Source organism: Toxorhynchites rutilus, chromosome 3 (genome assembly GCF_029784135.1).
Source record: "Toxorhynchites rutilus septentrionalis strain SRP chromosome 3, ASM2978413v1, whole genome shotgun sequence".
Classification (NCBI taxonomy): Eukaryota; Metazoa; Arthropoda; class Insecta; order Diptera; family Culicidae; genus Toxorhynchites; species Toxorhynchites rutilus.
In genome coordinates this window covers 216170235-216197883 of record NC_073746.1, presented here as the reverse complement: position 1 = coordinate 216197883, position 27649 = coordinate 216170235, and the positions used below count along the sequence as shown (strand labels likewise).

Genomic DNA, 27649 nt, shown 5'->3' with positions numbered 1-27649 from the left:
GGCCTAGAATAACCTATGCCTCATTAGTCTGGTGGCCAAAGACCAATGAGACTGTAGCTACAAAAAAGCTAAACAAACTCCAACGACTAGCAAGCATTGCAATTACTGGAGCAATGCGAAGCACACCCTCGAAGGCACTGGAGGCTATCCTTCACTTGCTACCTCTGAACCAACATGTTCAGCTAGAGGCTAAGAAAAGCGCTCTAAAGCTTAAACAATGGAGAAAAATACTAGACGGAGACAAAATTGGTCACTTGAGCATCCTGAATCTCTTACCCGTAGGACCATCCTCAGAGATGAACAGTGATTGGATGGAACCTAGGACTAACTACGACATTCCATACAGTGTAATCGAGCCTTCTCGTTCAATATGGAATGAAGGCGGTCCCAGTGTTCGTAATGGTTCAATCATGTTCTACACTGATGGGTCAAAAATGGGAATCAGAACAGATGCTGGAGTGTATGGTCCCAGAACAAAAATCTCTGTAGCTATGGGAAACTGGCCAACAGTTTTTCAAGCAGAAATAGCTGCGATAATAGAATGCTCAAATGTCTGCCTTAAAAGAAAATATAGACATGCTAACATCTGCATATTCTCAGACAGTCAAGCGGCACTTAAAGCTCTAAATGCTTTTCAATGCTCCTCAAAAATTGTCTGGGAATGCATTCTCCTCTTACGGCAACTAAGTCGGATAAGTTCGGTACAACTGTACTGGATTCCTGGCCATTGTGGAATAGAGGGAAACGAGCGAGCAGATGAACTTGCCAGGAAAGGCTCAAGCTCACCTTTCACTGGTCCAGAACCTTTCTGTGGAATATCTGACTGTGTGTTGAAAGGTGAGCTGAAGAACTGGGAAGACCGGGAAGTATTAGCCAACTGGTTGGCGGTACAACTTAACCAGTCAAAAAAATTTATCACGCCGAGTATTAAAATTACTCAACAATTGCTGAGTCTTAATAAGAAAGACTTAGGCACAATCACAGGCCTTATAACAGGACACTGTCCGAGTAAATACCATCTCAAAAACATAGGTTTAGTGCAAGATGATATTTGTCGTTTTTGTTATACCGAAAGTGAAACCTCGGAACATTTGCTCTGTAATTGTGGAGCTCTAACTAGACGCAGACTGCAATACCTTGATAAGGCTATTTTGGAGCCCAAGGAAATTTGGTCTGCGTCGCCGATCAGGATTATAAAATTTATCAAACAGAGTATTCCTGATTGGCACCTATCTCGCTATAGCTTTCAGTCTACTTCTTCATCAATAAGTAGTAGGCAAGCTTGAAGCGGAGTACAAAAAAATGGGATATACCACAATAGTTCAGAATAATGGACGCAGTGGTTCACATCCAACAGGGAAAAAAAACCGTTTCAAAATATACAAATGAGCTATGCTCTCTGATTTGTTTACACCATTTCAACATAATTTCCTGTTTTCTTTAAAGCTAGTGAAATAAAAACCAGGGATCTTGGGAAGTGACAACACCCTTTGTACAGAAAACAGGATTCCCAGTGTAGTCACGTTACGAAATTAATGGAGTATGACTGTATTTTAGCTGACTAGTTCTATTCATAGTTAGACCCACCCACGTATTTGATGGAGCGAGAAAGAATAATTTTAGAATTTTACTTGTAATTTCTTGGTAACTAACTTGGTACAGTAGTCGTTCGCTAACGGGACTGGTGACAATGACAAAAACGGATTTTCGAGTGGAATGAACACGCTTTTAAAATGAATTCACTTTTCCAAATCAAAACGTAAAAGATCACTGAAATGAAGCTGCTGAGTTTCCAGGTGCTAATGATTCGGCCATTGTCGTCAAATTTGCCAAAAATTAGAATTAGTGCGGTCGTAAACATGGTTTGGAAAAAAAACGAGTTTAAAAATTCGTACAGGAATACTACGAGGGTAGTCCGATAAGTACTTAGCACATAAAAAAACAAAAATTTTGGAAAAGTGGCGATTTATTTCTCAACATAGTTTCCTTTTTGCTCGATACACTTTACCCAGCGATGCTCCAACTTCTTTAATCCATCTGGAAAATACGTTTTCTCGAGGTCTGCAAAGTAGGCCTCCGTGGCGGCGATGACCTCCTCATTCGACGCAAATTTCTGCCCGGTGAGTAACTTTGGAAACGAAAAAAAAAAATCGCACAGGAAGTCGCGCGGAAAGTCGCAAGTTTGAAAACAAAAGAAAGTCGCACGGGGTCAAATCTGGAGAATACGGTGGATGGGATAGCAGTTCGCAGTGCAAATCGACCAATTTGACCGTGGCGACGGCGGAATTTCCATTTTTTCCATTCTTCTACAATCCGCGGACACGCCCGCTTCCACACACGGTCAAAACAAAACTACGAGTTCGATTCGGCTGAACTTTTGACAATAGCCGTTTACGAGAATGTACTACACGATAAGTAATCACTCTTGTCATACTGACACCATCGGGCGATGAGGTTAAGTACTCATCGGATCACCCTCGTATATCCCTTGAGGTAATTTTCATACTTTTGACTGTAACTTTCCAACGAAATCAAATATAGAAAAATTGAACATTTCTGAGGCAAGCTTCCCAAAATGCAAAAAAATCGATTGTTCCAACTTTCCAGACCGAGATTTCCCCCTTATCTCGTTCTCAAACAGTTTGCTTACAATCAGTTCGTTCGGAATCAACCCATATGGCGAACGGTCGTATGTTAATTTTTTAACACTTTGACGTCCGCACGTTTCGTAAAAAAATATTGGCGCCGGCAGCGCTAATTCGGATTAGTTGGCTTGTCACCGCCCGTTCTTGACATTATCAGGAAATTATAAATTGTTAATCTCATCGTTAGTTTTCATTAGTTCTCAACCCTGTTGCCCTACTTCCATGACATTTCGAAGATATACATTAGAGCGCCAATGAAAATGGCCATCTCGAATTTTCAAAGCGAACTTGATTAAAAATGTTGATTCCCACGAAAAACTACCGTGTGCAAAATATCAGCTCAATCGGACTTCATTTACTAGTGTCGCACAGTGGTCAAAGTTTGAGTATTTTGAAAACCGAAAAAATCACCCAAGTAAAAGAAATCGGGGTTTAAAAAATAAATGATGCCAAATGTCTTAAAATCGCATGAAACGTCGAGATTTACTGTTATCTCGAAAAAAAAATTAGTCAAAAATCGACTTTTCAGACAAAAACGACCAAGTGCCGAAAAGTCAATTTTTGACAACAATTTTGTTTAACGAGTTAAATCTCGACGTTTCATTCAATTCTAAGACATTTGTCAACAATTTTTTTTTGAAAACACCGATTTCCTCTACTTTCTAGTAGAGGCTAATATAGCTAATATTTTGCAGTGAGTCCCGTATGGAAAATCGATATGACGATTTTCATTGGCACCCTAAACCATACGTTTTGCTTCGTACTCCGAAAAAATGACCTAGTCCCAAAGTTTCGATTTTTAACAAAAAAAAAATTGAGATGACAGTAGATCTCGACGTTTCATGCAATTTGAAGACATTTGACATCAACAATTTTTTTTCGAAAACCCCGATTTCCTTGGGTGATTTTTCGATTTTCTAAAAACTGAAACTTTGACCGCTGTGCGACACTAGTAAATGAAGTCCGACTGAGCTGATATTTTGCACAGAGTAGTTTTTCGTGGGAATCAACATTTTCAATCAAGTTCGCTTTGAAAATTCGAGGGTCACTTTTTTCCCATACATCCATTGGAACTCTAATATACATACGTCAATATTACAAAACTGTCCATATTTCCCCCACTATATGTCCATGCGGGTAATCATCGAAAAAATGTTCTTCTTCTCGGTCCATATTAATTTGAGTGAAAACATTGAAAAACTTTCGGCCGATTAATTCGAATAACAGTATATTACAATGCAAGAAATTGCATTTTAGTTTGGAGAAACATGAGTTTCGAAAGACATAATTGAAGTTCTTCTTAATATGTCCGTATTTCCCTACCTCCCCTACTGATAAAAACATGAAACTTGTAGGCGTGTGTAAGTTATTGTTACCGAAACAAAACTCATTCTGTAGGGGCAAACGATACTAAAGTGCTGTCGTCGGCCACTGAGATACTATGCGCACGTAACCACTGTGATGTCGCCGGCAGTCAGCCGCTAGTTTTCGTACGTAACCACTGTGGAGTCGTCGGACGCCAAAGTGTTAATATGGAGGCTATTGTATGTAAACATGTTGTTTATTGCTCTTTCCCACAGCGCAAACAGCGAGTAATTTCGATATTACACATGCCTACTTTGTTTGTTAAATTGTTTGTTTGTTTTACTATCTTGTGTTATGATAAAAAAATGCTGAATAAATTTCCCATCTAATGGTATATAGTATAACATGTATCGCAATAAGGATTTACGATAAAATGCAATTCAAATCCCTCAATTTTTCGTTAAATTTTGATCCCAAGCCCAATTTCATTTCATTTCATTTCATTTATTCAAAAACGTCAACAGGCTTTACATAAGTGCCCTAATGATCGACCTTACTACTAAAGAAGTATTTGTACTTCTTAAAACTAACTTATTGGTAAACTAAATCTATGTGAGGACTACAGAGTACAGAGCTTTAAGGGACGAACGAGAAAGATGACAATCGAAACAGGAACTACATCGGTTAAACACACGACACATACTAGAAACGGGTTCATTATAACCGTAATTAGTGCTTGATGATGGGAGGAACAAGAAATTATTGGTACGCAAATAACGCCGGCTAATGTTGAAATTGATCAACCGAAGAAGTTCAGGACAATCAATGTTTGATAAAATCAAATCTGACGTAAATAGGGCCTTGGCAACATCTCTTCGAGAACGTAATAAGTCCACCCCAATCAGTCTACAACGGTCCTCATAGCTTGGAAGATTGAGAGGATCATTCCACGGCAAATTGCGCAAGGCGAATCGGACAAATTTCCGTTGAATTGATTCGATTCGCTGAATGCTATTTTGGTAGTATGGTGACCATACTACACAAGCTTTGGACGTGATGTAGGAAATGTGGGCACGAAATGTCAGTTTGGAGTCCAACATGACGCCAAGGTCTTTAATGGTGTTGACACGTTCCAATATTACACCATGCAGCTTATAATCGAAGATTATTGAAGAGCGCTTGCGGGAAAACGATATCACAGAACACTTCGATGGATTTAGAGTCATTCTGTTATTCACACACCATTCGTCGAAAATATCCAACTGTTTTTGAAGAAACTCGGCGTTTACAGTGGAATTCACAGGAAGGAATAATTTGAAATCATCTGCGTATGAAAGTTTCAAGCACTTCAAACATAAATTGATGTCGTTAAGATACAGAAGGAATATGTACGGACCGAGATGACTCCCTTGCGGAACACCGGACGTTACAGGAAATGGAGTAGATAGGGTATCATCGATCTTCACCGACATGACACGGTCGGTTAGATAAGAACGTTGCCAGCTGAGAAAAGAGCCATTGAAACCAAGGCGCTGAAGCTTAGCTACAGCGATGTTATGGTTGATTTTGTCAAACGCAGCAGAGAAATCAGTGTATATTGCGTCGATCTGCTGTCTCCTTTCAAGTGAACGAGCTATGAACGAGGTATACAAAACAAGATTTGTTGCAGTTGATCGTTTGGGCATGAAGCCGTGTTATTCCTCGGCGATGTAATTATTGCAAGCATGAGAAATGAAGTCTAACACAATAACCTCGAAAAGCTTGGAGATAGCACATAGGCATGCAATTCCTCTATAATTCTTAACAGCCTTCCTGCATCCTTTTTTGAAAACAGGAAAGATGAATGATTTTTTCCATTCATTCGGAAAGGTATCACTAAGGATGGAGCGGCTGAACAAGATGCTCAGCGGTAACGAGAGGCTGTTAGAGCACATCTTCAAAATTACAGATGGGATATTGTCGGGTCCAGCATTAGTAGATTTCTTCAGATTACCGCAAGCCTTTTCTACAGATTTTGAGTTTATTACAGGGTAGTCTGCGATAGATGGCAGGCAGGGTATACTGGTCACAGTTGCAGAGACCTGATCATTGCTGAGACTTTCGCTAACGAAAACGCCACTGAATTGATTCCGAAATAGTTCACAAATATCTTCTGTAGTGTTCGCTTCAATGTTGTCACGCGTCATGACTGTAGGTAGACCAGATTCTTTTCTTAGACTATCAACGTGTTTCCAGAATCCTCTTGGGTTGGCACGCAGATTTGTTTGGATGCGGCTGAGATACGCGGCGTATAAAGCATTATTCAGTCGTTTGTAATTCCTGTTTGCAGAAGAATAACGGTCCTCCATAGACAATCGCGATGTTTGGAAAATTTCCTTAAGTAAAATCTTTTCATGGATTTCAATCGTTTTAAGTTCCTGTTTGTCCATGGAGGGCTAACTATTTTACTGGCTTTCTTCTTAGGAACAAACTGTTCGATTGCGTAAAGCAGCACATTGGACAAGGGAGACGTTGATATGTCGATATCACAGTCCTTCAAAATTTCATTCCAATCGATGCTACGGAAAAAACCATTCATTGATGAGAAATCAGCTCTCCGATAGTCATAAAAGGTTGACTCTGCGGTGCAAACAAAAACAACAGGAGACGGAGCAGATAAAGAAACCAGAAGCGGAGGTTCTGGATTTTGAGGTTCGTCCATTGAAGAAAATCAACATAATCAAGTTGTAATATTGAAATATATTGATATCGCGGGTCATTTTCGCTTCTTTTGCCAAATGCGGGACGTTTCGCAGGACGTAGTCTTACGCGGGACATTTTGCTGAAATATGGGACTGTCCCGCGTAACGTCTGGTCAGTTTGCTCTAGAGACGAATGAACTCTCAGAGTTTGAAGTCTCTTTAATTCAATATCGTCGTCGTCGTGGCACTGATCTCGATAGAAAGACCATTTCTAATTGTTTCGTAAGTGTTTCAAGTTTTTTTTTTCAAGTGCGGATAAACAAATGTCTATCACTGTATATAGAAAACAAAAACGTAGTCCTACGTCAAAAGTCATCAAATCGAACATATTTTTAGTATGCGGTTAAAATGATGGTGGTAAAACGAACAATTACACATATAAAGCTAAATGGGATAGATTTATACGTTGTTCCTACCTAAATTCCTTAAATCATTATTGAAATACACTGCGTTTCAAAACTATAGAACCACTCAACAAGAATGCACAGTCAGAAGTGCAATGAAGTACTTCAGAATCAGAATATTGCTGTTTGTGCATCAAAAACAATGTGATGTAAGGACTATAAGTGTTGTGTCTTAGTCCCGTGTCGCGTCTCGTGAGTGGTGATAACTGTCCTTACGTTAGCTCAAAAAATTACGTTAATTTTGTTAAGGAGTGAGAGTTCTTCCATCTGGTTCTATAGTTGTAAAACACTGGAATTTAAGTTTTTTGAATGTTTCGCGCTTGGACACAACAATAAAGTTAGTTATTATATCTATTAAATAATTGGAAAACTTTTCGAAGTCCGTTCTACAGCGACTCGACTAAAATATAATTTATTTAAATTCATTGTTTTACATTATATTCGTTGCGTTACTTACAAATTAGTTTTTTCTCTGTGCTTATTTTAATTAAAACAAAAATTCAGGAAATTAACTTTTTAGTTCACTTCTCTATGATTCGGTCTCATGCGTTTATATTGTTCTGAACTGTCACCTTCTTGTTCATTATTCACTTCGTGTGGCAAAGCGACGCGTATTACCGTAACGATTATAACTGCGATACGATTCAAGGGGCAGCAACAATATCCTGCACTATATAGTTCAATTCCACCGAATTCTTACATATCTCTGTTTTTTTTTTCCAAAAATGACTTTTTATTTAAAATTCATAATTTTTGAGCTCCTGGGCCGACTCAGATGATCGACATGTGAAATTGAAGCCAATGAAGCTAAGCTTCTTTGGAAAAATATTATAAAAAATTGATTTTGTTTTCGTAATTTTTTACTGTATTGGTTTTTTATGGTTTATATGATTTTGGGACCAAATGCGCCAAATTTTTAAAATATTTTTTTCTTAGAAGCTGAGGTTGTTGGATAATATATCAAAAAATCAGAGTGATTTTTTTCGTTTTTGAGTTGAGATTTTTCAAAGTTAACCGATGGTCCGAAAAATCAATTTTTCGCCTTTTTCCAAAAATGCCTTTTTTTAAATTCATATCGTTTAAACTACTGGACTGATTCAGATGATCGGCATACCAAATTGAAGCCAAGCCAATTCACACTTGCAAAAAAAAATGAAAAAGTAAAAAAATACGGGTAAGGAACAAAACTACCTCTCTTCGCGGAAATCTGAGAACCACTATATCGGTTCAGCATGGAATGGCTGAAAAAATATACTCATGTCTCAAAACTCATTATACGGTTAATTCGAACTGAATGTGTATTCATTAAATACTACTTGAAGCACTAAAGATTGCGATAATGTTCATCTAATATCGTTGCTGTATTGCATCGAGTCTTTGGCATCCGAGATAAGCATCGTGGTTTCGAAATAATTCCACATCTATGGTGTTGTCCTTGGAATGTTTTGGTTAGTATTGAACCCGTACGTATTCTTCGAAAAGCACCAATACCTTTATTCAGCATACGGAAAGGATGTACGAGGATCGTTTAATAAATAAGTTTCAGTGCCTTAGAAATCGCGGAAAAATGAAGTTACGACAAAAAACAAGGTGATTTTCGTAATCTACGTTTTATTTTCTATTTTTCTACATAATCGTCGTAACGTTCGAGGCATTTTTCATAGCGTGGCACGAGTTTTTCTATTCTGTTCGCAAAGTGCGTAGCGTCCAACTTTTTGAAGTACGATGTAACTCCGTAACGAATTTCTTCAGTGTTATCGAATCGTTGACCGCCGAACGCCTGTTTCATCACCGTACGATTGTGAAGTTTCGGACCGATTAAGAACCGCGATTAAGAACAAAAGGCCAGGTTTATTGACGAAAGGAGTGTTTTTCATCCACGATAATGCGCGGCCCATTCTGTTCGCGTAACTCAAGAGCAATTGAAAAAATTCAATGGACTTGTTTTTTGTCCTAACCTCATTTTTCCGCGATTTCTGAGGCACTGAAACTTATTTTTTGAAGGACCCTCGTATTTTATACAAGGCCCTCGTGACTCCTCTGGAAACGTTTAGCGGCTCCTCTGGAGGCCGTGGGTCACCGGTTGGAAACAAATGGTGTAAAAGACCTTGATATAGTCTTAATACGAATACTCTGTCTCATTACTTTTTACGTCGGGCCTCGTATACACGAACAATGGTAAACATGCTTGCAAACAAATTTCGGAGTAATAAACATGAACGAACCGATTGGGAATCAAGCAATCATCATATCATTAATTTTCCCCTCTCACATCCACACATGACGAAATTGATTCTGGGCAGACATATAACGTGTAAGGCATACTTTTCCCGATCACGTGCCGATGAATAAATTTTAAATAAAAATGAGACCCATGTTATGCATGTCGGCAATATCCGTGTTGACTAGAGTTTCCATAAGGACCGCAGCTGTACAAGATTTTTCTACATCCTAACAGCGTGATCCGGGATCGTACTCGGAATATACAAACGTGTATTTTTACATCTCCGCAGCACAATTTGGTGCAGATGTACTTGAGAAAAAAATCCTTTAATGGGATGGAAGCGAACTCAGACGTTCCCAAGAACGGGGGGCTCTTTTCATCTCCCAGTGTACATGAATATTTTTGTTTCGCGCCGTGATTGCTTTCAAGAACTTTGCACCTTCACCAGCGTATGTTTAAAGATATCCGAACGGCGCTAAATCATTTGTTGGGCTCGTGCTAAATAATGTATCCTGTCTAGTGACAAAATTGACAGAACCCGTGTGAGTTCAATCGGAGACTGGAGACTTCAGTCGAGCGACAAATGAAATTAAATGTGTTCGCAGAAGGAAAAAATCCAAAATCCCCGAACATAGGGCTCAATCAGCCAGCAAAATTACGATTCCAGCATGTACTTTGTCAATACGGAATAATAAATCAACAAACCTCAAAATGCGAACCATACGGCGAGTGTCCGTTTCGGCATATTTCATTCCCTTTTCTACTTCCGAGGGCAACTTTTGCCAATATTGCCGGGGAGCTGTGATCATTTTATCGGATTTGTAAAAGTAATAGTTCACATGTGAAGGTAAAAGAAAAATGGCTTTTTCTTGGGTTCCGTTCGCCATCTGATATTTTCAATTTTCAATGTCATTCGCTTGATTTATGATTGCGAATAGCAAAAGAGAGCAGGCACCCGACTCTAGAATCATAAATTACCTGCCACATTCCTCAGCATCACGTGTGTGCGTTTCCGACGCGCACATCTAATGAAGAACATAAAATATTCTTCGCTGTTTGAGAATATGAATAACATACTACACGTTAACTTATTTAATGTTGATTGTAAGCCAACTGAAAAAATCATCTGTTCGCCTTGTATACTGATTATTTGATAGGATAAATACTCTTTGATTGAAATTGAATTCTACATCAATCCACACCTGTGATGTATTTTGAGTCTTGTTGGTAAAAAAAATTAACCTCAAGTGAATGTTTTCTATACATTCATCGCACCAAAATTGAACTCAGGCTCTGGATTATTTCATTATACGAACAAAGCCCACCACAAAGTGAGCTAAAAAGCAATTTCGATCGCGAATGGTAGAACTCGTTGCAGACATTTCATCGGTTCCATTTTACTTTTGAAAGGAAACAGACACAAACGAGGCAGGAGAGAAGGGGAAATATTCAAATACAAGTCGAGGTATCGTGTTCCGCGCGCGGGGTGGTTCCGGCGTGAAACGAAATCCCTCACCTATTACGGAAAGAGTTACATTTCGCTTACGATGGGAAACGCCACCATAACGCCACAAGTGTCACTGGAGCTGGAGCTTCGTCCCCGGCTATCGACGGACCAACCGAGATGAATCCTTGCATGCCGTGGGCTGCTGTAGCGCGCGCATAAATCGCTTCTGGAAATGGAATAAAAGTTTCTATCCCGGAGCGACCGAATGAAATGAACGTTTTCATTTCGAGAGCAGCTCATCTTGTTTCGCGTTACATAAAATATACATGAACATGGCACCTCGTGCCCGGGTGCCGTTCAAGCCGTGTTCCAGACAGTCACACGGATATTGTGTCAGAGATTCACAAACGGCCCGTAGCTGTAATTTGCACGTCGATATGCGTTGAAGCAAATCGAGTTATATTATATAACAAACTATTTTGTATTTATTCGTTCGGGGACAACTTTGGACACTACAGTGCATGTGAGGTAAACTTATCAAAGCGTGTGTGTATGGCATAAACCATTGAGATTAAGCTCCAACCTACCCAATCTCAAATCATGGTTTGATTAATTTTTCAGAATTGAAAACTTTTGATAGCCTTTTGTTTCTTGTATATAGATTTTCATTATCAATTTGTGTTTTTTTGTATCGATTTTTTTCAACACGCATAAAGAAGAAAAGAAACTCATCATACAAACTCATTTGCAAAACCCATCATTGCTAAATTATACCAAAAGCAGTGTATGGTTAGTAATTCAATTCTACATGGATAACCGGCTATCGTGAACGTCGGTTGAAAGTTATCCGGCAGATCAATGATATTACCAACTTCTCTGATTAAGGTTTGACGAAAATACAAGATAGTGATCGCTAGGAAGTGCAGTGAATCAGTTTTCGAGAAGTTTCTAAGTTGTACCGAGCAAATAAATACCCCAATAAAGAATCCTCGAACAGAACAAAGAGGTCAAATTCCAGGTCCGTAGGTGGTACTATCAAGATGTTGTTCATCAAGTCCCATGATGGTCCGCTGGCGAAGATAATTCATCAGAAAATAAAATTCGCCTAACTGTCCCCAGGTTCATAGAAATATTTGGGGCAATGGTAAAGTGAAAATGTTATATGAAGAGAAATACCATCAAAAACATCGATCACTTAAGTTTTAATTAAGAAAGGGCTTCAACTAATTGAATCCTAAAAGAAACAGCTACATTTGAAACTATTCTCTTCCTAAATAACATAAGCATTAGTTGGAACGTAAAAATTCAGAGTTCTTTGAATCATATCAACATCATGCTTTGGGCGCATTGAGAATCTGAAATGTATTGAGAAAGCGATAAAATTGAGAAAACTATTTTTTATGTCTTCAACTATTTCGGCACTGGTTTCACAACATTATAATGTCATAATAGTGTAAAAACAACAAATCAATACTTGTTCGAAAATTAATCCATAGAAATAGGTTGAAATTGTAATTTATGAAAAACAAGTACCGTCGTTTGAGGTTCTATTGACACTTTAGTTTTCCACAATTTTTTTTCACTAAACTACTTATCAAATTTGTATAATATCTTCTTATTCTTCTTGAATGGCGTTAACGTTCCCTGTGGAACTTTTTCCGTCTCAACGTATGCATTAACTATCGTCATTTATTAATACTTTAGTTGAGATTTCTTAAGCCAAATAACACGCCTTGAATGTATTCCGAGGGGCAAGCTCTAGAGTACGCGTGACCACAGTGCAAGTCGAAGGAAATTTCTTTGACGAAAAAATCCCCCGGCCAGAACGGGAATCGAACCCGAACACCCGGCATGATAATGTGAGAGGCTAAACACTCGGCCACGGGTGCACCGTGTATAATATCTACGATTTTTTAATTTTTTTTTGGCACGATTTTGCACACGTCGTTTTGAAAACTCCGCCACCACTGCTTGTTCACATCGTAAAAAGCTCCAATAGTACATATAAAAAAAAACTATTCGATTATCTTATTTCAAATTTCTTTAAGGAGGTATTCTAGACTAGAAGTCTTCGAATAAATTAGATTTTTTTTCTGTACATTTCTAATGTTTAGATAGTCAAGAACAACGGTACTCAACCTTATTTTCAGAGGGGCCAGAAACACGTTTCAGTCATGGTGTCGCGGACCGCAAAAAAATAAATAAGGAAAGGTGCTGTCCAAGCCAAGCCAGAAACTCAAGAATGAAACTCCATAGTACTAGTCGGACTCGATTATTCGGAGACTCGATTATCCGGGATTTGATCATCCGGAGTATTTTATTTTTGATTTTCGGAAATTTTGAATAATTTGTATAATAATTCTATATTGAATAGCTAATGTGGGTATCAAATGAAAGGGCTTAATTAGTAGAATGCAGTTATTTATGAAAAATGCAAATCCAAGATGGCGGCCACTACAAAATGGCGGATTACATATTTTCTTAGAACCCATCAATATGGGTATCTAATGAAAGGGCTTGACTAGTAGAATACAGTTATTTATGAAAAATTCAAATCCGAGATAGCCACCACCACAAAATGGCGCCATATATATTTTTTTCACAACCCCATCAATATGGATATCAAATGAAAGGGCTTGACTAGTAGAATACAGTTATTCATGAAAAATGCAAATTTAAGATGGCGGCCACTACAAAATGGTGGATTACCTATTTTCTCAGAGTCCCATCAGTATGGGTATCAAAGGCTTGACTAGTAGAACACAGTTATTTATGAAAAATGCCCAAAAATGTATCAAAAGAAAGTTCTCGACTAGTAGAACATAGCAGATAATGAAAAATCCAATTTCAAGATGGCCGCAGTCCCCAAACAACTAATTACTTTTTGAATGGTTTAATTCAGCCTGACCTGTTTCTATGTATGTTTGAATGTTTGTTGGGTTGTCCCACATTAATAGACAATTGACACCGTTCCTGTTGAATGATTGATCTGAAATTTGGAACATACATTTAATTTACTGTCGTTATAAAACTGCGTATTCCATGATCTTGAGAAATTCAATTTGGCCGCCGCAAAAAAATGGCTGAATGGCTTGATTTGGAGAATACACTACACTATGAACAACATAAATTCGAAAAGGTTGCCGCCACAAAATGGTCGACTATGTATTTTTTGCAATCCCCTCAATATTGGTATCAAATTAAATGATTTGACTAATAGAATACAGTACAGGTCGGACTCGATTATATACAATTTTGGACTCGATTATATTCAGTTTGGAAAAAAATACTTTTTTTATGTTTCAAATATGGCTTATTTCATAAAGAAATGTAACCTTTCAACGTTAGGTGAAGTTTAAGTGGGTATTACATGTACAGTGGGGTAAAAACCGTGATTTTTGAAGATTTTACTTGAATTTTCACCAGGAGTTGTTTATATCGATATTGCAGCCAAATTGAGAAAGATAAAAGTTGTGCGTCATAGAATAAATTGTGGAGCGGTTAAATAACTTCATTTTAATTGATAGAAACAATCTAGTTTAATATAAATTTTTAGGATAAAATTAAAAATAACACATTTAAAATTATTAACTTTTAAGTGTTTCACCTCCAAAATGTTATTAAAATTCACTAATTTAGTTGTTCCACTACTATATCCTGTACTAAATTTTCTCATCTTTCAAATGAAAGGAATATAAATGTTTCAGAACATTTTTCTCGCTTCTCGCTTTGATTGCAAGTCCATCAATCCAACAAGATGTTCTTGTGTATCGGCTGTATGCGAAGCATTCGGTACTACGGTCATGTATTGCGAAAGGGTCACGATTTTCAAGTTGTTTCTGAATTACAATGGAGTTGAGCGCCGTTGTTTTGCACGAATCAACGAGAAAAGATTCTCCAGACAGTCTTGGACGAGTTGTTATGGATAACATTATTATATTATAGATATGGGTATTTAAAAGACTTATTTTATCCTTTATCCTTTTTGAGATTGCCTTACTGAAAAAATGCAAAATCATTAAATTCGCACCAACCAAATGCTACGATTCATAAAAAAAATTTAAAAAATCCGAAATTTTATAATATTTGGCAACTCTGGCATCTTTATGTCATGGCTTCGTTTTTGTTTGACGAAGAAGAGTAAGAAGCCAGTTGTCTCATCTTGTATTAGGCTAATACTATAGGCAGTGTTGCCTATGGGGGGAAAGGCGGGGTAAGATTCCAGCACTTTTGTAGCATTTTCCGTTGCTCGGTCCATATGGTGCTTATAACCGCTCTACAAAATAAGAAACTGGGTTAAGATTAATCGCCCCAAATAATCGATTAATCGATTAATCGTCACACTGAGAGAAATAATTAGTTAGACTAATATTTCTCAATTGGTAGAAAGCCATCTACAATCAAAAAAGTCTCCTGTAGCGTACTTTTTAAGGTAGAGCCAGTTTGAAGCAGCAGAGTCCGAAACAAAAAAAAAGTTGTATAACTCTGTCATTGTTAAAATTCGAACATATGCGTAGGAGGATTTTTTTCATCAAATATGATCGTCTATCACATCCTGAGAGAATCTAGATAAATTTATTTTTTTCATGTGACAAAGGTGTTCTCTGACTTTAAGGGGATGAATCAAAAATCAAATTCTTATTTTATTTTCAAAAAAACGAAAAATACATGCAAAAAAATCAAATAAAGAAAAAAAATTGTTTTGACGATTTTTTTTATCCCATTTATTTATTTAAGGCTCATTAGCATTTTAGCTGTAACAGAGCCGAATTTTAATCGTGTACATGTCACAAGGTTATCATATCTATTAGGCTGTCAAAAAAGTCCTGCGGTATTACCGCGAGGTGTCGTTGTAAGCGCGTAGTTCTAGTTGTATTCATTGTATCGAGTCATACTATAGCTTGTTGGAAAGGTATTTTTGCGCGCTATAATATATTCCTTGACAGTGTTTTGTTTGGTTAAGTCGTTCGTGAGTTATAGTGTCGCAAATATGGAGCAAAATAAAGAGAAAATCCGACATATTTTACAGTACTACTATGACAAAGGCAAAAATGCATCTCAAGCTGCCAATAAAATTTGTGCAGTTTATGGACCCGATACAGTTTCCATTTCCACCGCACAACGTCATCAAACCGTTATTAACCATTTGAAGAAGCTTGGATTCACAAAGAAGCTCGATGTATGGGTGCCACACACGTTGACGCAAATAAACATCTTTGACCGAATCGACGCATGTGAATCGCTGCTGAATCGCAACAAAATCGACCCGTTTCTGAAGCGAATGGTGACTGGCGATGAAAAGTGGGTCACTTACGACAACGTGAAGCGCAAACGGTCGTGGTCGAAGCCCGCTAAAGCGGCTCAGACGGTGGCCAAGCCCTCATTAACGGCCAGGAAGGTTCTGCTGTGTGTTTGGTAGGATTGTCAAGGAATAATCTATTATGAGCTGCTTCCCTATGGCCAAACGCTCAATTCGGACCTGTACTGCCAACAACTGGACCGCTTGAAGGTAGCACTTATGAAGAAGAGGCCATCTTTGATAAACAGAGGCCGCATTGTCTTCCATCAGGACAACGCCAGGCCACACACTTCTTTGGTGACGCGCCAGAAGCTCCGGGAGCTCGGATGGGAGGTTCTTTTGCATCCGCCGTATAGTCTGGACCTTGCACCAAGTTACTACCACCTGTTTTTGTCCATGGCGAACGAGCTAGGTAGTCAGAAGTTTTGTGGCTAAGGCCTGTGAAAATTGGCTATCCGAGTTTTTTGTCAATAAGGGAGCGAGCTTCTATAACAGGAGTATTATGAAGTTGGCATCTCGTTGGGAACAAGTCATCGAACAAAACGGCGCATATTTGACTTAAAACAGATGATTGTAACTAATTTTATGAACAAATGAAAATTCAAAAAAAATACCGCAGGACTTTTTTGACAGCCTAATATAATTAGCACATTACACAGTTGCCGTTCGCCAGTATTCCTTCTATACCATTACATACGGTACATTCACACAGTAGCCATTTAGGCGTAAGAGTATTCTTTCTGTTCTTCCATTATCCAGTTGGACCACCGGACAGCGGAGACAGTTGATTGATCATTGTTGAGTTATTTATAGAACAGCAGCCCGATGTGTCTTGCAGAGCAGAGCAGTTGTATGGATGAATCGATCTTATTTCGACCGTGGATCGATCTCCATCGCTGATGATTGTTGCGTGGACGTAGCTATTCTGTAACAACACAAAGATGGTCAATGAGGGTCCGTAGTTTTGAACTCACGATCGATCGCTTACTAAGCGAACGCGCAACCAATGTGGCTACGGAGACCCCCTTTTTGACTCAATTATCCGGAGTGAAAAAAAAATCAATACTCCGGATAATCGAGTCCGACCTGTACAAACATTTGGTATCACTGACAAGGACTGAGAAATGAATGCCTTTACCAATTAAACGTTTGTGCAAAGAAAAGGAAAGGCAAATTTTCGCAGATTTCCAAATTAACTCTCAGAATGAAAATGTAATGTTGATTGCTCGTTTTCTAGAGCGACACTGAAACTCTGAACTTACTGAACATCCAAGTAAGTTTTGCAGTGTCTCTTGGCAAAATGAAAAATAATTCCTAAAGTGTGCAGCAACCGTTGAGGAACAAATTTTCACCTTTAGATACGCTGCACTTTGACGCCACTACTAACCCGGGAACAATGCTCGAATTCACGAAAATTAATTGATCGTTCGGAAAAAGTCGCCAATAAATCATTCACGAATTATCAGTCTTCCTGCATGCGAACAGACGGCAGTGCTAGCGAGGCTTTCCAAATAGCCTTTCTCAAGACCGAGTGTTCAATAAACATACCAATTAATTCGCTTCTGATACTTAGAATATTTCGAATCCACATTTCAACAATTTCAAAATACAATTTGCAAAAAAAGTGTGTTTTACAGAGTTTTAGTGTGTATTATGCAGCTTTCTCGAATGTAAACATTGTGTCTAGGGCTTTCGGAGTTTTCGTGCTCAATCATTTCAATTTCGTGTTAAAGCATCGGACAAACCTGGGACAAAAACTACAGTAAAGTAGACATTCCAGAGACCATTTTACGACAGAAATATTTTTTTTAATTTTTCAAGTTTCCACAGTGTATTACCCCTTAAAGCGATCGGGGCGTCCTTCAAAGACAACTGCCCGAATTGACAGAGCTATTGCGAGGAGCTTGAAAGCGAGTTTTTCATTCAACTGACATTGCGATCCGTACGAAATCGTCTTTTAAGAATGGTCTTAAGGGCAGAGTAGCACTTAAGAAGACATGGTTGTCCGCAAAAAATATCAACGGTATCAAGGGGAGTAACTCAAACGGCAATACATGTGATCCACTGGTACCGTAGAACATTATCTTGATGAGTATTTCCCCTTCATTATTTTAATTTGATTTAATTTGATCTTACCAACAACGCCATGTTACTTCCGTTAATGGTAGTTCTTACACCTCGAGAATTACAGGCCCATTTCGATCCTGAACTTTTTGCCCAAGGTGTTTGAAAGTATAATGCATAACAAGTTGTATCCTTCTCTTTAATCAAATATTCTTTGATTTTCAACATGGATTCATGAAAAAGCGCTCGACAATCTACAGAACTTCATCAGACTTCATCAGAACATCAACACAAATGAAAATCCAAACTTCTCACACGAGAAGTTGTCAAAATAGGACTTCAAGCAGTTTCTGTGGTAGAACTTTCACACGGCGACAGAAGAGGAAAAGTGACATACATCTTCAAAACCGTGAAGCCATCCAAGTTCCCCGAAAATACTTAGTTTGGTAGGCCATCTCCACCTGCGGTTGGGAAAACGATATTTATAAACTGGAGAAACGTCTGCTGCCAATGAACACGTCAAACTCTTTTCTATTGGCGGATTCGGCGTTTGTCATTATGGAAAGATATGCCGAGATGGTGTGATTGTAGTACCCAAAGATTGAAACCCTCCAAACAGTCACATAAATATATATTGGACCATCGTCAAGTAGAACTTAAAGCAGACACAAATCGGTGGAACGAAAGACAATTTGAAGCAAATTGGCGTTCTGCGTCTGACAAAATCGACGAGGCAGTTGTATAAAATTTTCAAGCGTTGACCCTCTTATTTGGATGCCATTTCGAGGACTTGAGAGCAAACGTCAAAATCGAAATAGAGGAATAATTTTACACGCATACATTTATAAAATGAAGAGTGTTCAGTTTTTTTTTATTCCATACTCTAAAGAATTTATTCAATCTATAACAACAATGTTTTGATCGTTCCACTGTTTACTATCTTCACTGGGCAAATTGATCGTACAATGTTTTATGCATAGTCAATTACTCATTTATTTTCTCCATATTGTTTTCCCATTCGGAATTCTGATTTACATTGCTGAATATGGTCATTAGAGTGCCAATGAAAATGGGCATCTCGAATTTCAAAAAGTTACCCCATAAAAATGTTCATTACCTCGAAAAAACACCATATGCAAAATATCAGCTCAATCAGACTTAACCGAAAAAACCGAGAAATTACCCAAGGGGGGAGTAAAGGAAATCGGGGCCTTAAAATTGCAAAATTTCGACATTCTTGGACTTTCGGAACACGAGACGGAACATATGGTTTTGGGTGCCAGTAAAAATAGTTATCTCGATTTTTCATCCGTAACCTGCTGCGAAATGTTGATTTGCATCATATTTTGCATGAGCATTAGCTCATTTGGACTTCATTTATTAGTGTCGCAGCCGTTTAAATTTGAGTTTTTTTTTGAAAACCGAAAATCACCGAAGATCGGGGTTCCCAAAAAATCTCTTTGATGCCAAATGTCATGACTGCATGACTCGTCAAAATTTATAGTTATCTCGAAAAAAAATGGTTTTTTCCAGATGACAGTAGGTCTGGACGTTTCATGCAATTTTACGACATTTGGCATGAAAAATATTTTTTTCGAAAACCTCGATTTCCTTGGGTGATTTTTCGATTTTCAAAAAACTCAAACTTTGACCGCTTTGCGCCACTCTCCCTTAAGTCCGATGGAGCTGAAATTCTGCATAGAGTGTTTTTTTTCGAGGTGATGAGGTTTCAATAGGGTAAGTTTTTGAAATTTTCGTGTCGATTTTCTCCCATACATTCATTGGCACCCTAATGGTCATGTATTGTTAAACTTGGAACAAATTCAGCATCGTAATCACTGAATGTTCAACATTAAGTATGGTAAAGCAAATAAGTCTGGATTGCTTTGTCGTGGTTTATCGATAAATTACGCCTTGTCGGTCTTCGATAATTACCCAAGAAAATGTCATAAATACAGATGATTTCAGTTAGTTTCGCAGAAACATGCACTCAACACCTTTGAGCGATAATGATGAAATAACTGATTTACGCGAGCCTAATGCTGAGAAAAACAAAACGCGTTTCTTTGCCTGGGATTTTGAGAAACAGCGAAAAAAGATTTAAGATCGACAGATTCGTGTAAGATAAAAGAACATGCTCAGCCCACACCACAAGTCCTTACAACGCTCTGAGCGAGCCTAATATTATAGAAATGCGTGTTTAGCGTGTAATTATTGGACATGAGGCTGGACATCACGCGAACCTCAGTGGAGAGCTGCCAGCTAGTGCGTGATTCTAAGGGGAGTACAAAAAATCATGATCTGCAATATTTTCCTCCGAAATTTTGCCTTCCACTCAAAGCGAAGGTTTTTTTTCACTGATTCTTGGCAATGGATCATGCTGGAAAAATAATGAATTGGATCTCGACCAAGGCACTTAATACCTGTCTATTTTGTGTGAGAAAAAATGAGTGATTCACAAACTTCGCGCTGATTATTCTGGAACTATTGGGGAACAATATCAATCACGTTACAAAAACTGTCTTCATAACGAAGATTGTAAGTAACTGAAAGTATGGCCAAAATATAGGCAATTAGTAACCAATTCGGTCTCTTGTTACGGCAGAACGGTAAAATAATCGAAACGTGATAAATCAACGGCGGTATTTACAATGTATGATTATGTCAACGTGAAAGAACCAATTCTTTCGCAACGGCATCTCATTTGCTTTAATTTTTTGTTCCTGCTCTACCTGCCTTCGCTCAACAGGTAACGAACAGTAATCGTTTCATGTCCTGAATATTTCATGTCAGAGCGGGGGCTCTTTATTTATTCGGCTGGGCGGTGTGATATTTTTCTTCGACGGTGAAAACCCCGGCGTACCCGGGTTCGACGGTGAACTCTTAATGAAACAACCTGAAAAGTCTTATTTTTAATCCGTGGGACTTTGGGAAACAAACAGAAATGTGAGCCAGGGTCCGGGGAAGAAAAAAACCTTGTGAAGGAATGCGAAAGTGTTTCATCATTGTTACTAAATTTGCATTTATATAAACCTTCATGGTCGATTCTGGAAAAGCTAGAAAAAAAGATAGGACCAGTGAAACATTCGTGTTAAGTTCACAACCCCCCTTAACAACTTATGGGAATCAATAAGAGATATGCAACCGAAGTTTGTATGTTTCATGCGTGCATAAAACTATATGTTTACATCTCCATTTTGTCGCAGACAAAATCGTTCGGTGGGGACCGCATGGTGAAAATAAAATTGAACTTATTTGCAAGTATCATCAAAACACTACACTCCATTCCTACTTACCTATCCTTTTCTGACGTCTTATAGTTGTTTCGATCTGTGGGAGGCAAAAAAAAGGATATGTATAGAACTGCAGTTAGGAAAATCCAGCGCCAATAGTCTTGTTGAATATTATGTTAATAGATAAGAATAGAAAAGCAATACTCACTTCGGAAACAGCACATTTTCGTCCGAATAGCATAAATACACAGGCAAATAAGGATTAGGAAAGCTGCTAGACATCCTCCGGCGATTCCGAGCAGGTAACTCAATTCCAATGGCTCCACTGTTTATCCAGTTCGATCCAGCAAGGTGTGTGTTTTTTTTTAGTTTTCACCAGGCCCCCAAAGTGCGCCGGCGATGTTAAGAAATGGCGGCGGAATGCGGGTTTTAAATATGCAAAGAGAAACGTTTCTGCGTAAATGATAGCGGTAAAAGGGTTAGCAAAAACGCAAAATTCTTTTCATCGAATCAGCTTAAAACCTTTTGCCCCGAAATGGACATTAATGTTTTATGTATTTTACCCAATTTTAAATATTGAACAAAGGGACCACAACACGCGTCGGCGAACTGTGCGAAGCAGGTCTTGTTTTGAGTTCGTGTTTTTCATTGATTAACATTGGACGGATGGAAGAAATTTCATTATTTTTAGAGGTCCCAACGATACACGTTTTTGTTTTGTTTTATCAACGTCGTTGTCGGCGTGTCGATAAAAAAATGTCGATTCACGACGAGATACAGTTCTACTAGGTTTATGATGATCTTATTAAACTGATTTATGCCGATTGTAAAAATATTCATTCGCTCGAAAAGAAAAATGTGTGCGTTGTATGTATCTCACCGAATTCATCATACTGGGAATATAAGGGTATAACAATACCTGTTGATTCTGATTCCATTACACACCGGCCTGCGCTTATCTGACCATGAGAGCTATGAGTGGGTGCTATGAATTATCGTAATATGTGCTATTCACCTGAGAACATCCCCTCCACGCGGAGATTTACGGCATGGCGGTCGGTACCACGTTCGTTTTCGACCACCAGATAGTACGGGCGCTGATCCTGCAAGTCAGCATCGTCGATATGCAACGTTGCTAAGTAACAATCCTCTCGGCTGTCCTGGGTAACATCATCCACCCGGTAGCGGCCTATGCGTGTGCCGGATTTCAATTAGATGAAAATCGTGATTAAAAAGTGCGAATGAAAATATTTACCTATGCCTGAACCCGCTTCCAACCGTAACGAGCCCCACTCCCACGCAACATGGCGCGGTCTCGGATCCGCACACACAATAAGCGAAAGTGTGGCGGAATCTCCCTTCCGCACCGAAATAGAATGACCGGCGGCTGTGGATGTTGTACGGAGCACCTGGGGGGCACCCACCACTTGTAGTGCGATTGGATCGGAAGTGGCCGTTCGTTCCTGTCCGTTGATGAAGTTTGTCGCCCTGCATTCATATTCGCCCTGATAGTCGTATGTTACGTTATCTATTACCAGTCTTGATTCTCGTCCTCGGTCGAGGAAAGGTTTTCCCTGTGTAGAAACCCTGCGGTGGCGACGGAGGTGGAGATCATAGTGGGACAAAAACAGCGTAGCGAGTGAGAGGAGAAATGTAATAAAAAGTCATGAGTAAATAGAGGAGAGCACACGAAATAAGGTCAGTTGCCCCAGGCGTCTTAAAAAGCGTTAATGAATTTTAATTACAACATGCTGTTCATCTAAATAAATAATTATCTGGGAGACTTTCGTGCTACCTGGATGGCGCATAGAATAAAAAGTAGCAGAGTGTGAATAAATCTGTTAAAGATATATAATGTGGAAGAAGGGAGAATATCCTACGAGGTGGTCATGAATATGTGATAAATATGTTCTTCTTTGCTTTTAGGTGACCATTCATTATATTCATTTTCTCATTCAAGAAACGGGACGTGTTTTTTTTACTCAGAATACGAATATTTGTGCTGTATCAATTAATCTAAGTGTTTTTTCGAATGCATATCTAATAGTATGTATGAAAAAAAAAGATTTTCGTTGCAATTGACCCATATCAAAACACTAACATTTCTGCACTGTTCATTTGAAAACATTCAAACATATTGAGAACAATCTGGTAAACTGCTGATTTCAAAAAGAAAATAAAATTCCTATTCCAATAAATTTACGACACTGGGAGGAGTTCGGACTAAATCGGACGATGAAACCGAATATACTGAGAATATACGATACTGACGTTTAGAAGTTACGAGCAAGTGTTTTACAATAATGTGGGATGCTCATAATGGACCACGAATGTACATTAGGGTGCCAATGAACGTATGGGAAAAATCAACCCTAAAATTTCAAATAGTTACCCTATACAATGTTCACCACCTCGAAAAAACACAGCTCAGTCATCTCGAAATTTTTTTTTGTCAAAAATCGGCACTCTGAGAATTAGTTTTTTTTTCGGAGTACGAAACGAAAAGTATGGTTTTGGTCGACAATCAAAAAAGTTATCTCGATTTTTCATTCGGAACTTGCTACGAAATGTTGATTTGTACGATAATATACCCTATGAAAAATATTAGCTCATTCTGACTTCATTTACTGGTGTCGCAGACATTAAAATTTGAGTTTTTTGAAAACCTAAAAATCACCGGAAATCTGGGTTTAAAAAAAATGATGCCTTAAAATTTCATGACACGTCGAGATTTACAGTTATCTAAAAAAAATGTTTTTGTTAAAAATCGATTTTTCAGGCGCAAAAACGACCAAGTGCCAAAAAAAAATTTTTTTTGACAAAAAAATTATTAGAGATAAGACATTTGGCATCAAAAATTTGTTATATAACCTCGATTTTCGGTGATTTTTCGTTTTTGAAATAAACTCAAATTTTAACGCTTGTGACACCAGTAAATGAAGATCAGAATGAGTTTATATTTTGCATAGGGTATATTATCGTGCAAATAAACATTTCGTAGTATGTTCCGAATGAAAAATCGAGATAACAAATTTTATTAGCACCCAAAACCGTACTTTTCATTTCGTAGTCCCGGAATGCCGGTTTTTGACATTTTTTTTTCGTGATGACACTAGATCTCGACGTTTCATGCAAAGTTCAAAGCCTCTCAAAAACAAAGAAAAAAAGAAAGAATGACATTTGGCATCAAAAATTTATTTTCGAAAACCTCAATTTCCTTTACTTCCCCCTTAGGTGATTTTTCGATTTTCAAAAACTCAAACTATGACCGCTTTGCGCCACTCTCCTTTAAGTCCGATTGAGCTGATATTTTGCATAGGGTGTATTTTCGAGGTGGTAAACATTTTTTATGTGGTAACTTTTTGAAATTCGAGATGATCATTTTCATTGGCACCCTAATGTACATACACGTCAAATTAATTTCTGGCAAATGTTTTGACATCCAGATTTATTACGATGAATGAGCTTAAAATTAACAGAAATCGTGTTACTTTTCCAATGCATTTATATAATATATATGCTATAGCAGTACAAGAACAATATAAGCGAGCGAAACATACTTCGCAACATGCACGGCCCAGACCGTGGAAGATATAAATTCTCGTTTATGCTCTTCTTTTTATTCTTAGCATCAGTGACTATGAGGATAAAACAGTATAAAACAGCCTTGCATTCCAGCAAACATTTTTTCTGCCTAAGATGAAATATTTTCTGCCAGCGCTAGTTTGGGTGTACGTGTAGATGGATACTTGAGGCTGCGGGCTGAGAAAATGTCCCAAATGATTTCAAATTAGTTTTTACTGGAAAACTTCTGATTTGAAGAAACGCACTCCAGAAATGCTCAAATGGCCCAACAGAGGCTTCGGAAGGGAGTCTCGAAGCGTCGGAGACCTCGATATTTCTTAATCAGCTCTGAGGAAGAGGCTCGTATCAGTGAGTGATTTATGATTTGAATCTTCTTTTATTGACATTTCTACTTCTGCTGGGATGAGCCAGCGAGCACCTAGGGCGGTTCAGTCGAGTTTACCAGTGAGCAATCTAAAGATCTGGCGGACCACTGCAGAGCACTAGACAAAGCTTTCTATGGTATGACTTTCTAAGATTTACGTCGTCTGGTGTTTGATTTTGCGAAAGCCAACAACCTCCAGCACGAATTCAATCGAGCTGCAAAGCTGGCAGTAAGAGATAGGGATTCTAGCTTCATGAGGAACCATCGTTTGTCTTTTTGAACTCCACAACAGCGCAACGAAGCCACAGCGCTCCAAGGAAAAGCGTCGGAATTCTTAGAACCGAAATCCAAGATGAGGAATGCAAATAAACAATTGCTTAAAAATAATTCAAAATGAGTTCCAAATGAAAAATGTTTTTATTTCCACCATGCATTCAATTCAATAACGGTTATGTTTCGTTTATGTTTATGTTTTCACAATGGACTTCAAATAAATATCAAAGTTTTTTTTCAACAATGAGTTTCAAATAAATCAAGTGTAGGTAATTATGTATTTATACACTTGATCTATATAAATAAAAATGATTTGGTGTCCGTTCCTCCTCATGATTTATCGCAAGAACGGAGCAACGGATTTAAAAAGTCAGTATCAGGATTGATGCGTCTTAGTCTGCACCAGATTTATATGTCGAAAAATAAATTATATACCGCGAGTATAGATTATGTATTATTATTATAGAAATAATTTCGGTGGGAACTTGAGTGTTCGAAATGATTCATATCAATATATCTATTATTGTGGGTGGAACGAAAGTTGCCGGGTCAGCTAGTCTGTTAATAAAAAAATAATTCTGTTTCAAATGTTGGACATTTTCAGATATCTTATATTGTCATTCTCCTTCCTCCCAAAAATTTCCATATGGTATGTTCGACCATAACACCCACTCATCTCCACCCATATAACATCATACAGCACCCCCTCCTCCCCACTGGATGGTGCCTACACACTATGGTAATGATGATTGTTCCGCTGGCATTTATTTTTGTTACAAGTCACCTCAGAAGTACAATTCAATAAGTGCGCACTTTTGCCCCGTACGGTGCGCACCTTTGCCTCCACTATGGGGCAAAAGAACGCATTTGCCATTTTGTATTAAAATAGGTTTTGACTAACTACAAACAAAACTCGAGAAATTTTTGTACTACGTTTCGAAGGTAATGCATATAGTTACAATTTGGTAAGCAAACTGAATTTTATTTGTTTTTATTCCAAGAGTTATTGGACGACAACAGTTAGGTGCGCACCTTTGCCCTGCACTACCTCGCACAACCCTATTCTCCGGACCTCGCCCCGGCAGACTTTTTCTTGTTTCCCAAGCTAAATAACGCTATGAAAGGTGACCGTGTCGACGATGTTCCAGACATTCAAAGAAATGTGACGTGTATTATGAACTCCATACCGGCTGGGCAGTTGAAACGCGTCTCCGACACCTCTACGAACGTTCAAAAATTTGTGTGGAAAAAGAAGGCCTATATGTAGAAAACTAATATATAATATTTTGAGTATCTCGTTTTTTCTTTGTTTTAAAAAATAGTCCCGGAACATTTTGAATGCACTGTGTACATTACAAAAAAACAATTACTAGCTTGAACTTGCTTCCTAGCCTGAAATATGGGATAACAAAACTAAAGGAAATGTGTTATTGCGAGGGGATAAAAGGAGTAAGTAATCAGACACTCAAGAGTGCTCATGAATCGCATCCTGGAGTTGTAGAAACAAAAAGGAGACTACGGCAAAATATTTTGTTCGCCAAGAATGGATTCTGACGTTGAATCTTTTGTAAGAAAATTCAAAGGTTGCGCAATGAGTTGCAATGGGACTTCAAAATTCCGTGCGGGTACCGGGTGTTTAATAAAAATGAAAATAATTTCAATACCAAAATCAAAAATAAAAAGCGTATTTTTTTTCTCACCGAGGTAATTGCTCTCTGGGCTCCCTAGAAACGGGTTACTCGTTTCATTTCACTCGGGTGCTGTCAGTTCGATCAAATATCACGTCGAAATAACAAGCACTCCGTGAGCGCGTTGTTCGGTTCTTCGAAACGCGTGCAATCAAGGAAAAATGTTTACAATAGACCACTTTCGGGACGAAAATGTGCCGGTGAGCACTGTTTACCGGATCCTGGCTCAATGATCGGCTCCCTCAGTGCCTTGGTGTACAACATTAATTGGCGGGCCACGGACACCAAGCAGCTGACCAAGAGCCGTTATGTTATGTTTTTAATAAAAAGTAATGAATTGCTCGAAATAATTTTTATTTAGATCACTGAAGAAATTC

The 27649-nt window shown here is 38.3% G+C and overlaps 1 protein-coding gene across 9 annotated transcripts in view; it reads right to left on the bottom strand.

Annotated features, from left to right (window-relative positions):
* LOC129775044 (irregular chiasm C-roughest protein) overlaps positions 1-27649 on the bottom strand; it is a 354255-nt gene that overhangs the window by 130156 nt on the left and 196450 nt on the right. For all 9 annotated transcript variants that reach the window (XM_055779218.1, XM_055779220.1, XM_055779221.1 and 6 more), the window contains 4 exons: positions 22618-22949; positions 22378-22551; positions 21571-21687; positions 21426-21459 (listed from right to left, as the gene is read on the bottom strand). In XM_055779218.1, the coding sequence (XP_055635193.1) occupies positions 21426-21459; positions 21571-21687; positions 22378-22551; positions 22618-22949 (657 nt within the window). The remainder of the gene's footprint in view (positions 1-21425; positions 21460-21570; positions 21688-22377; positions 22552-22617; positions 22950-27649) is intronic.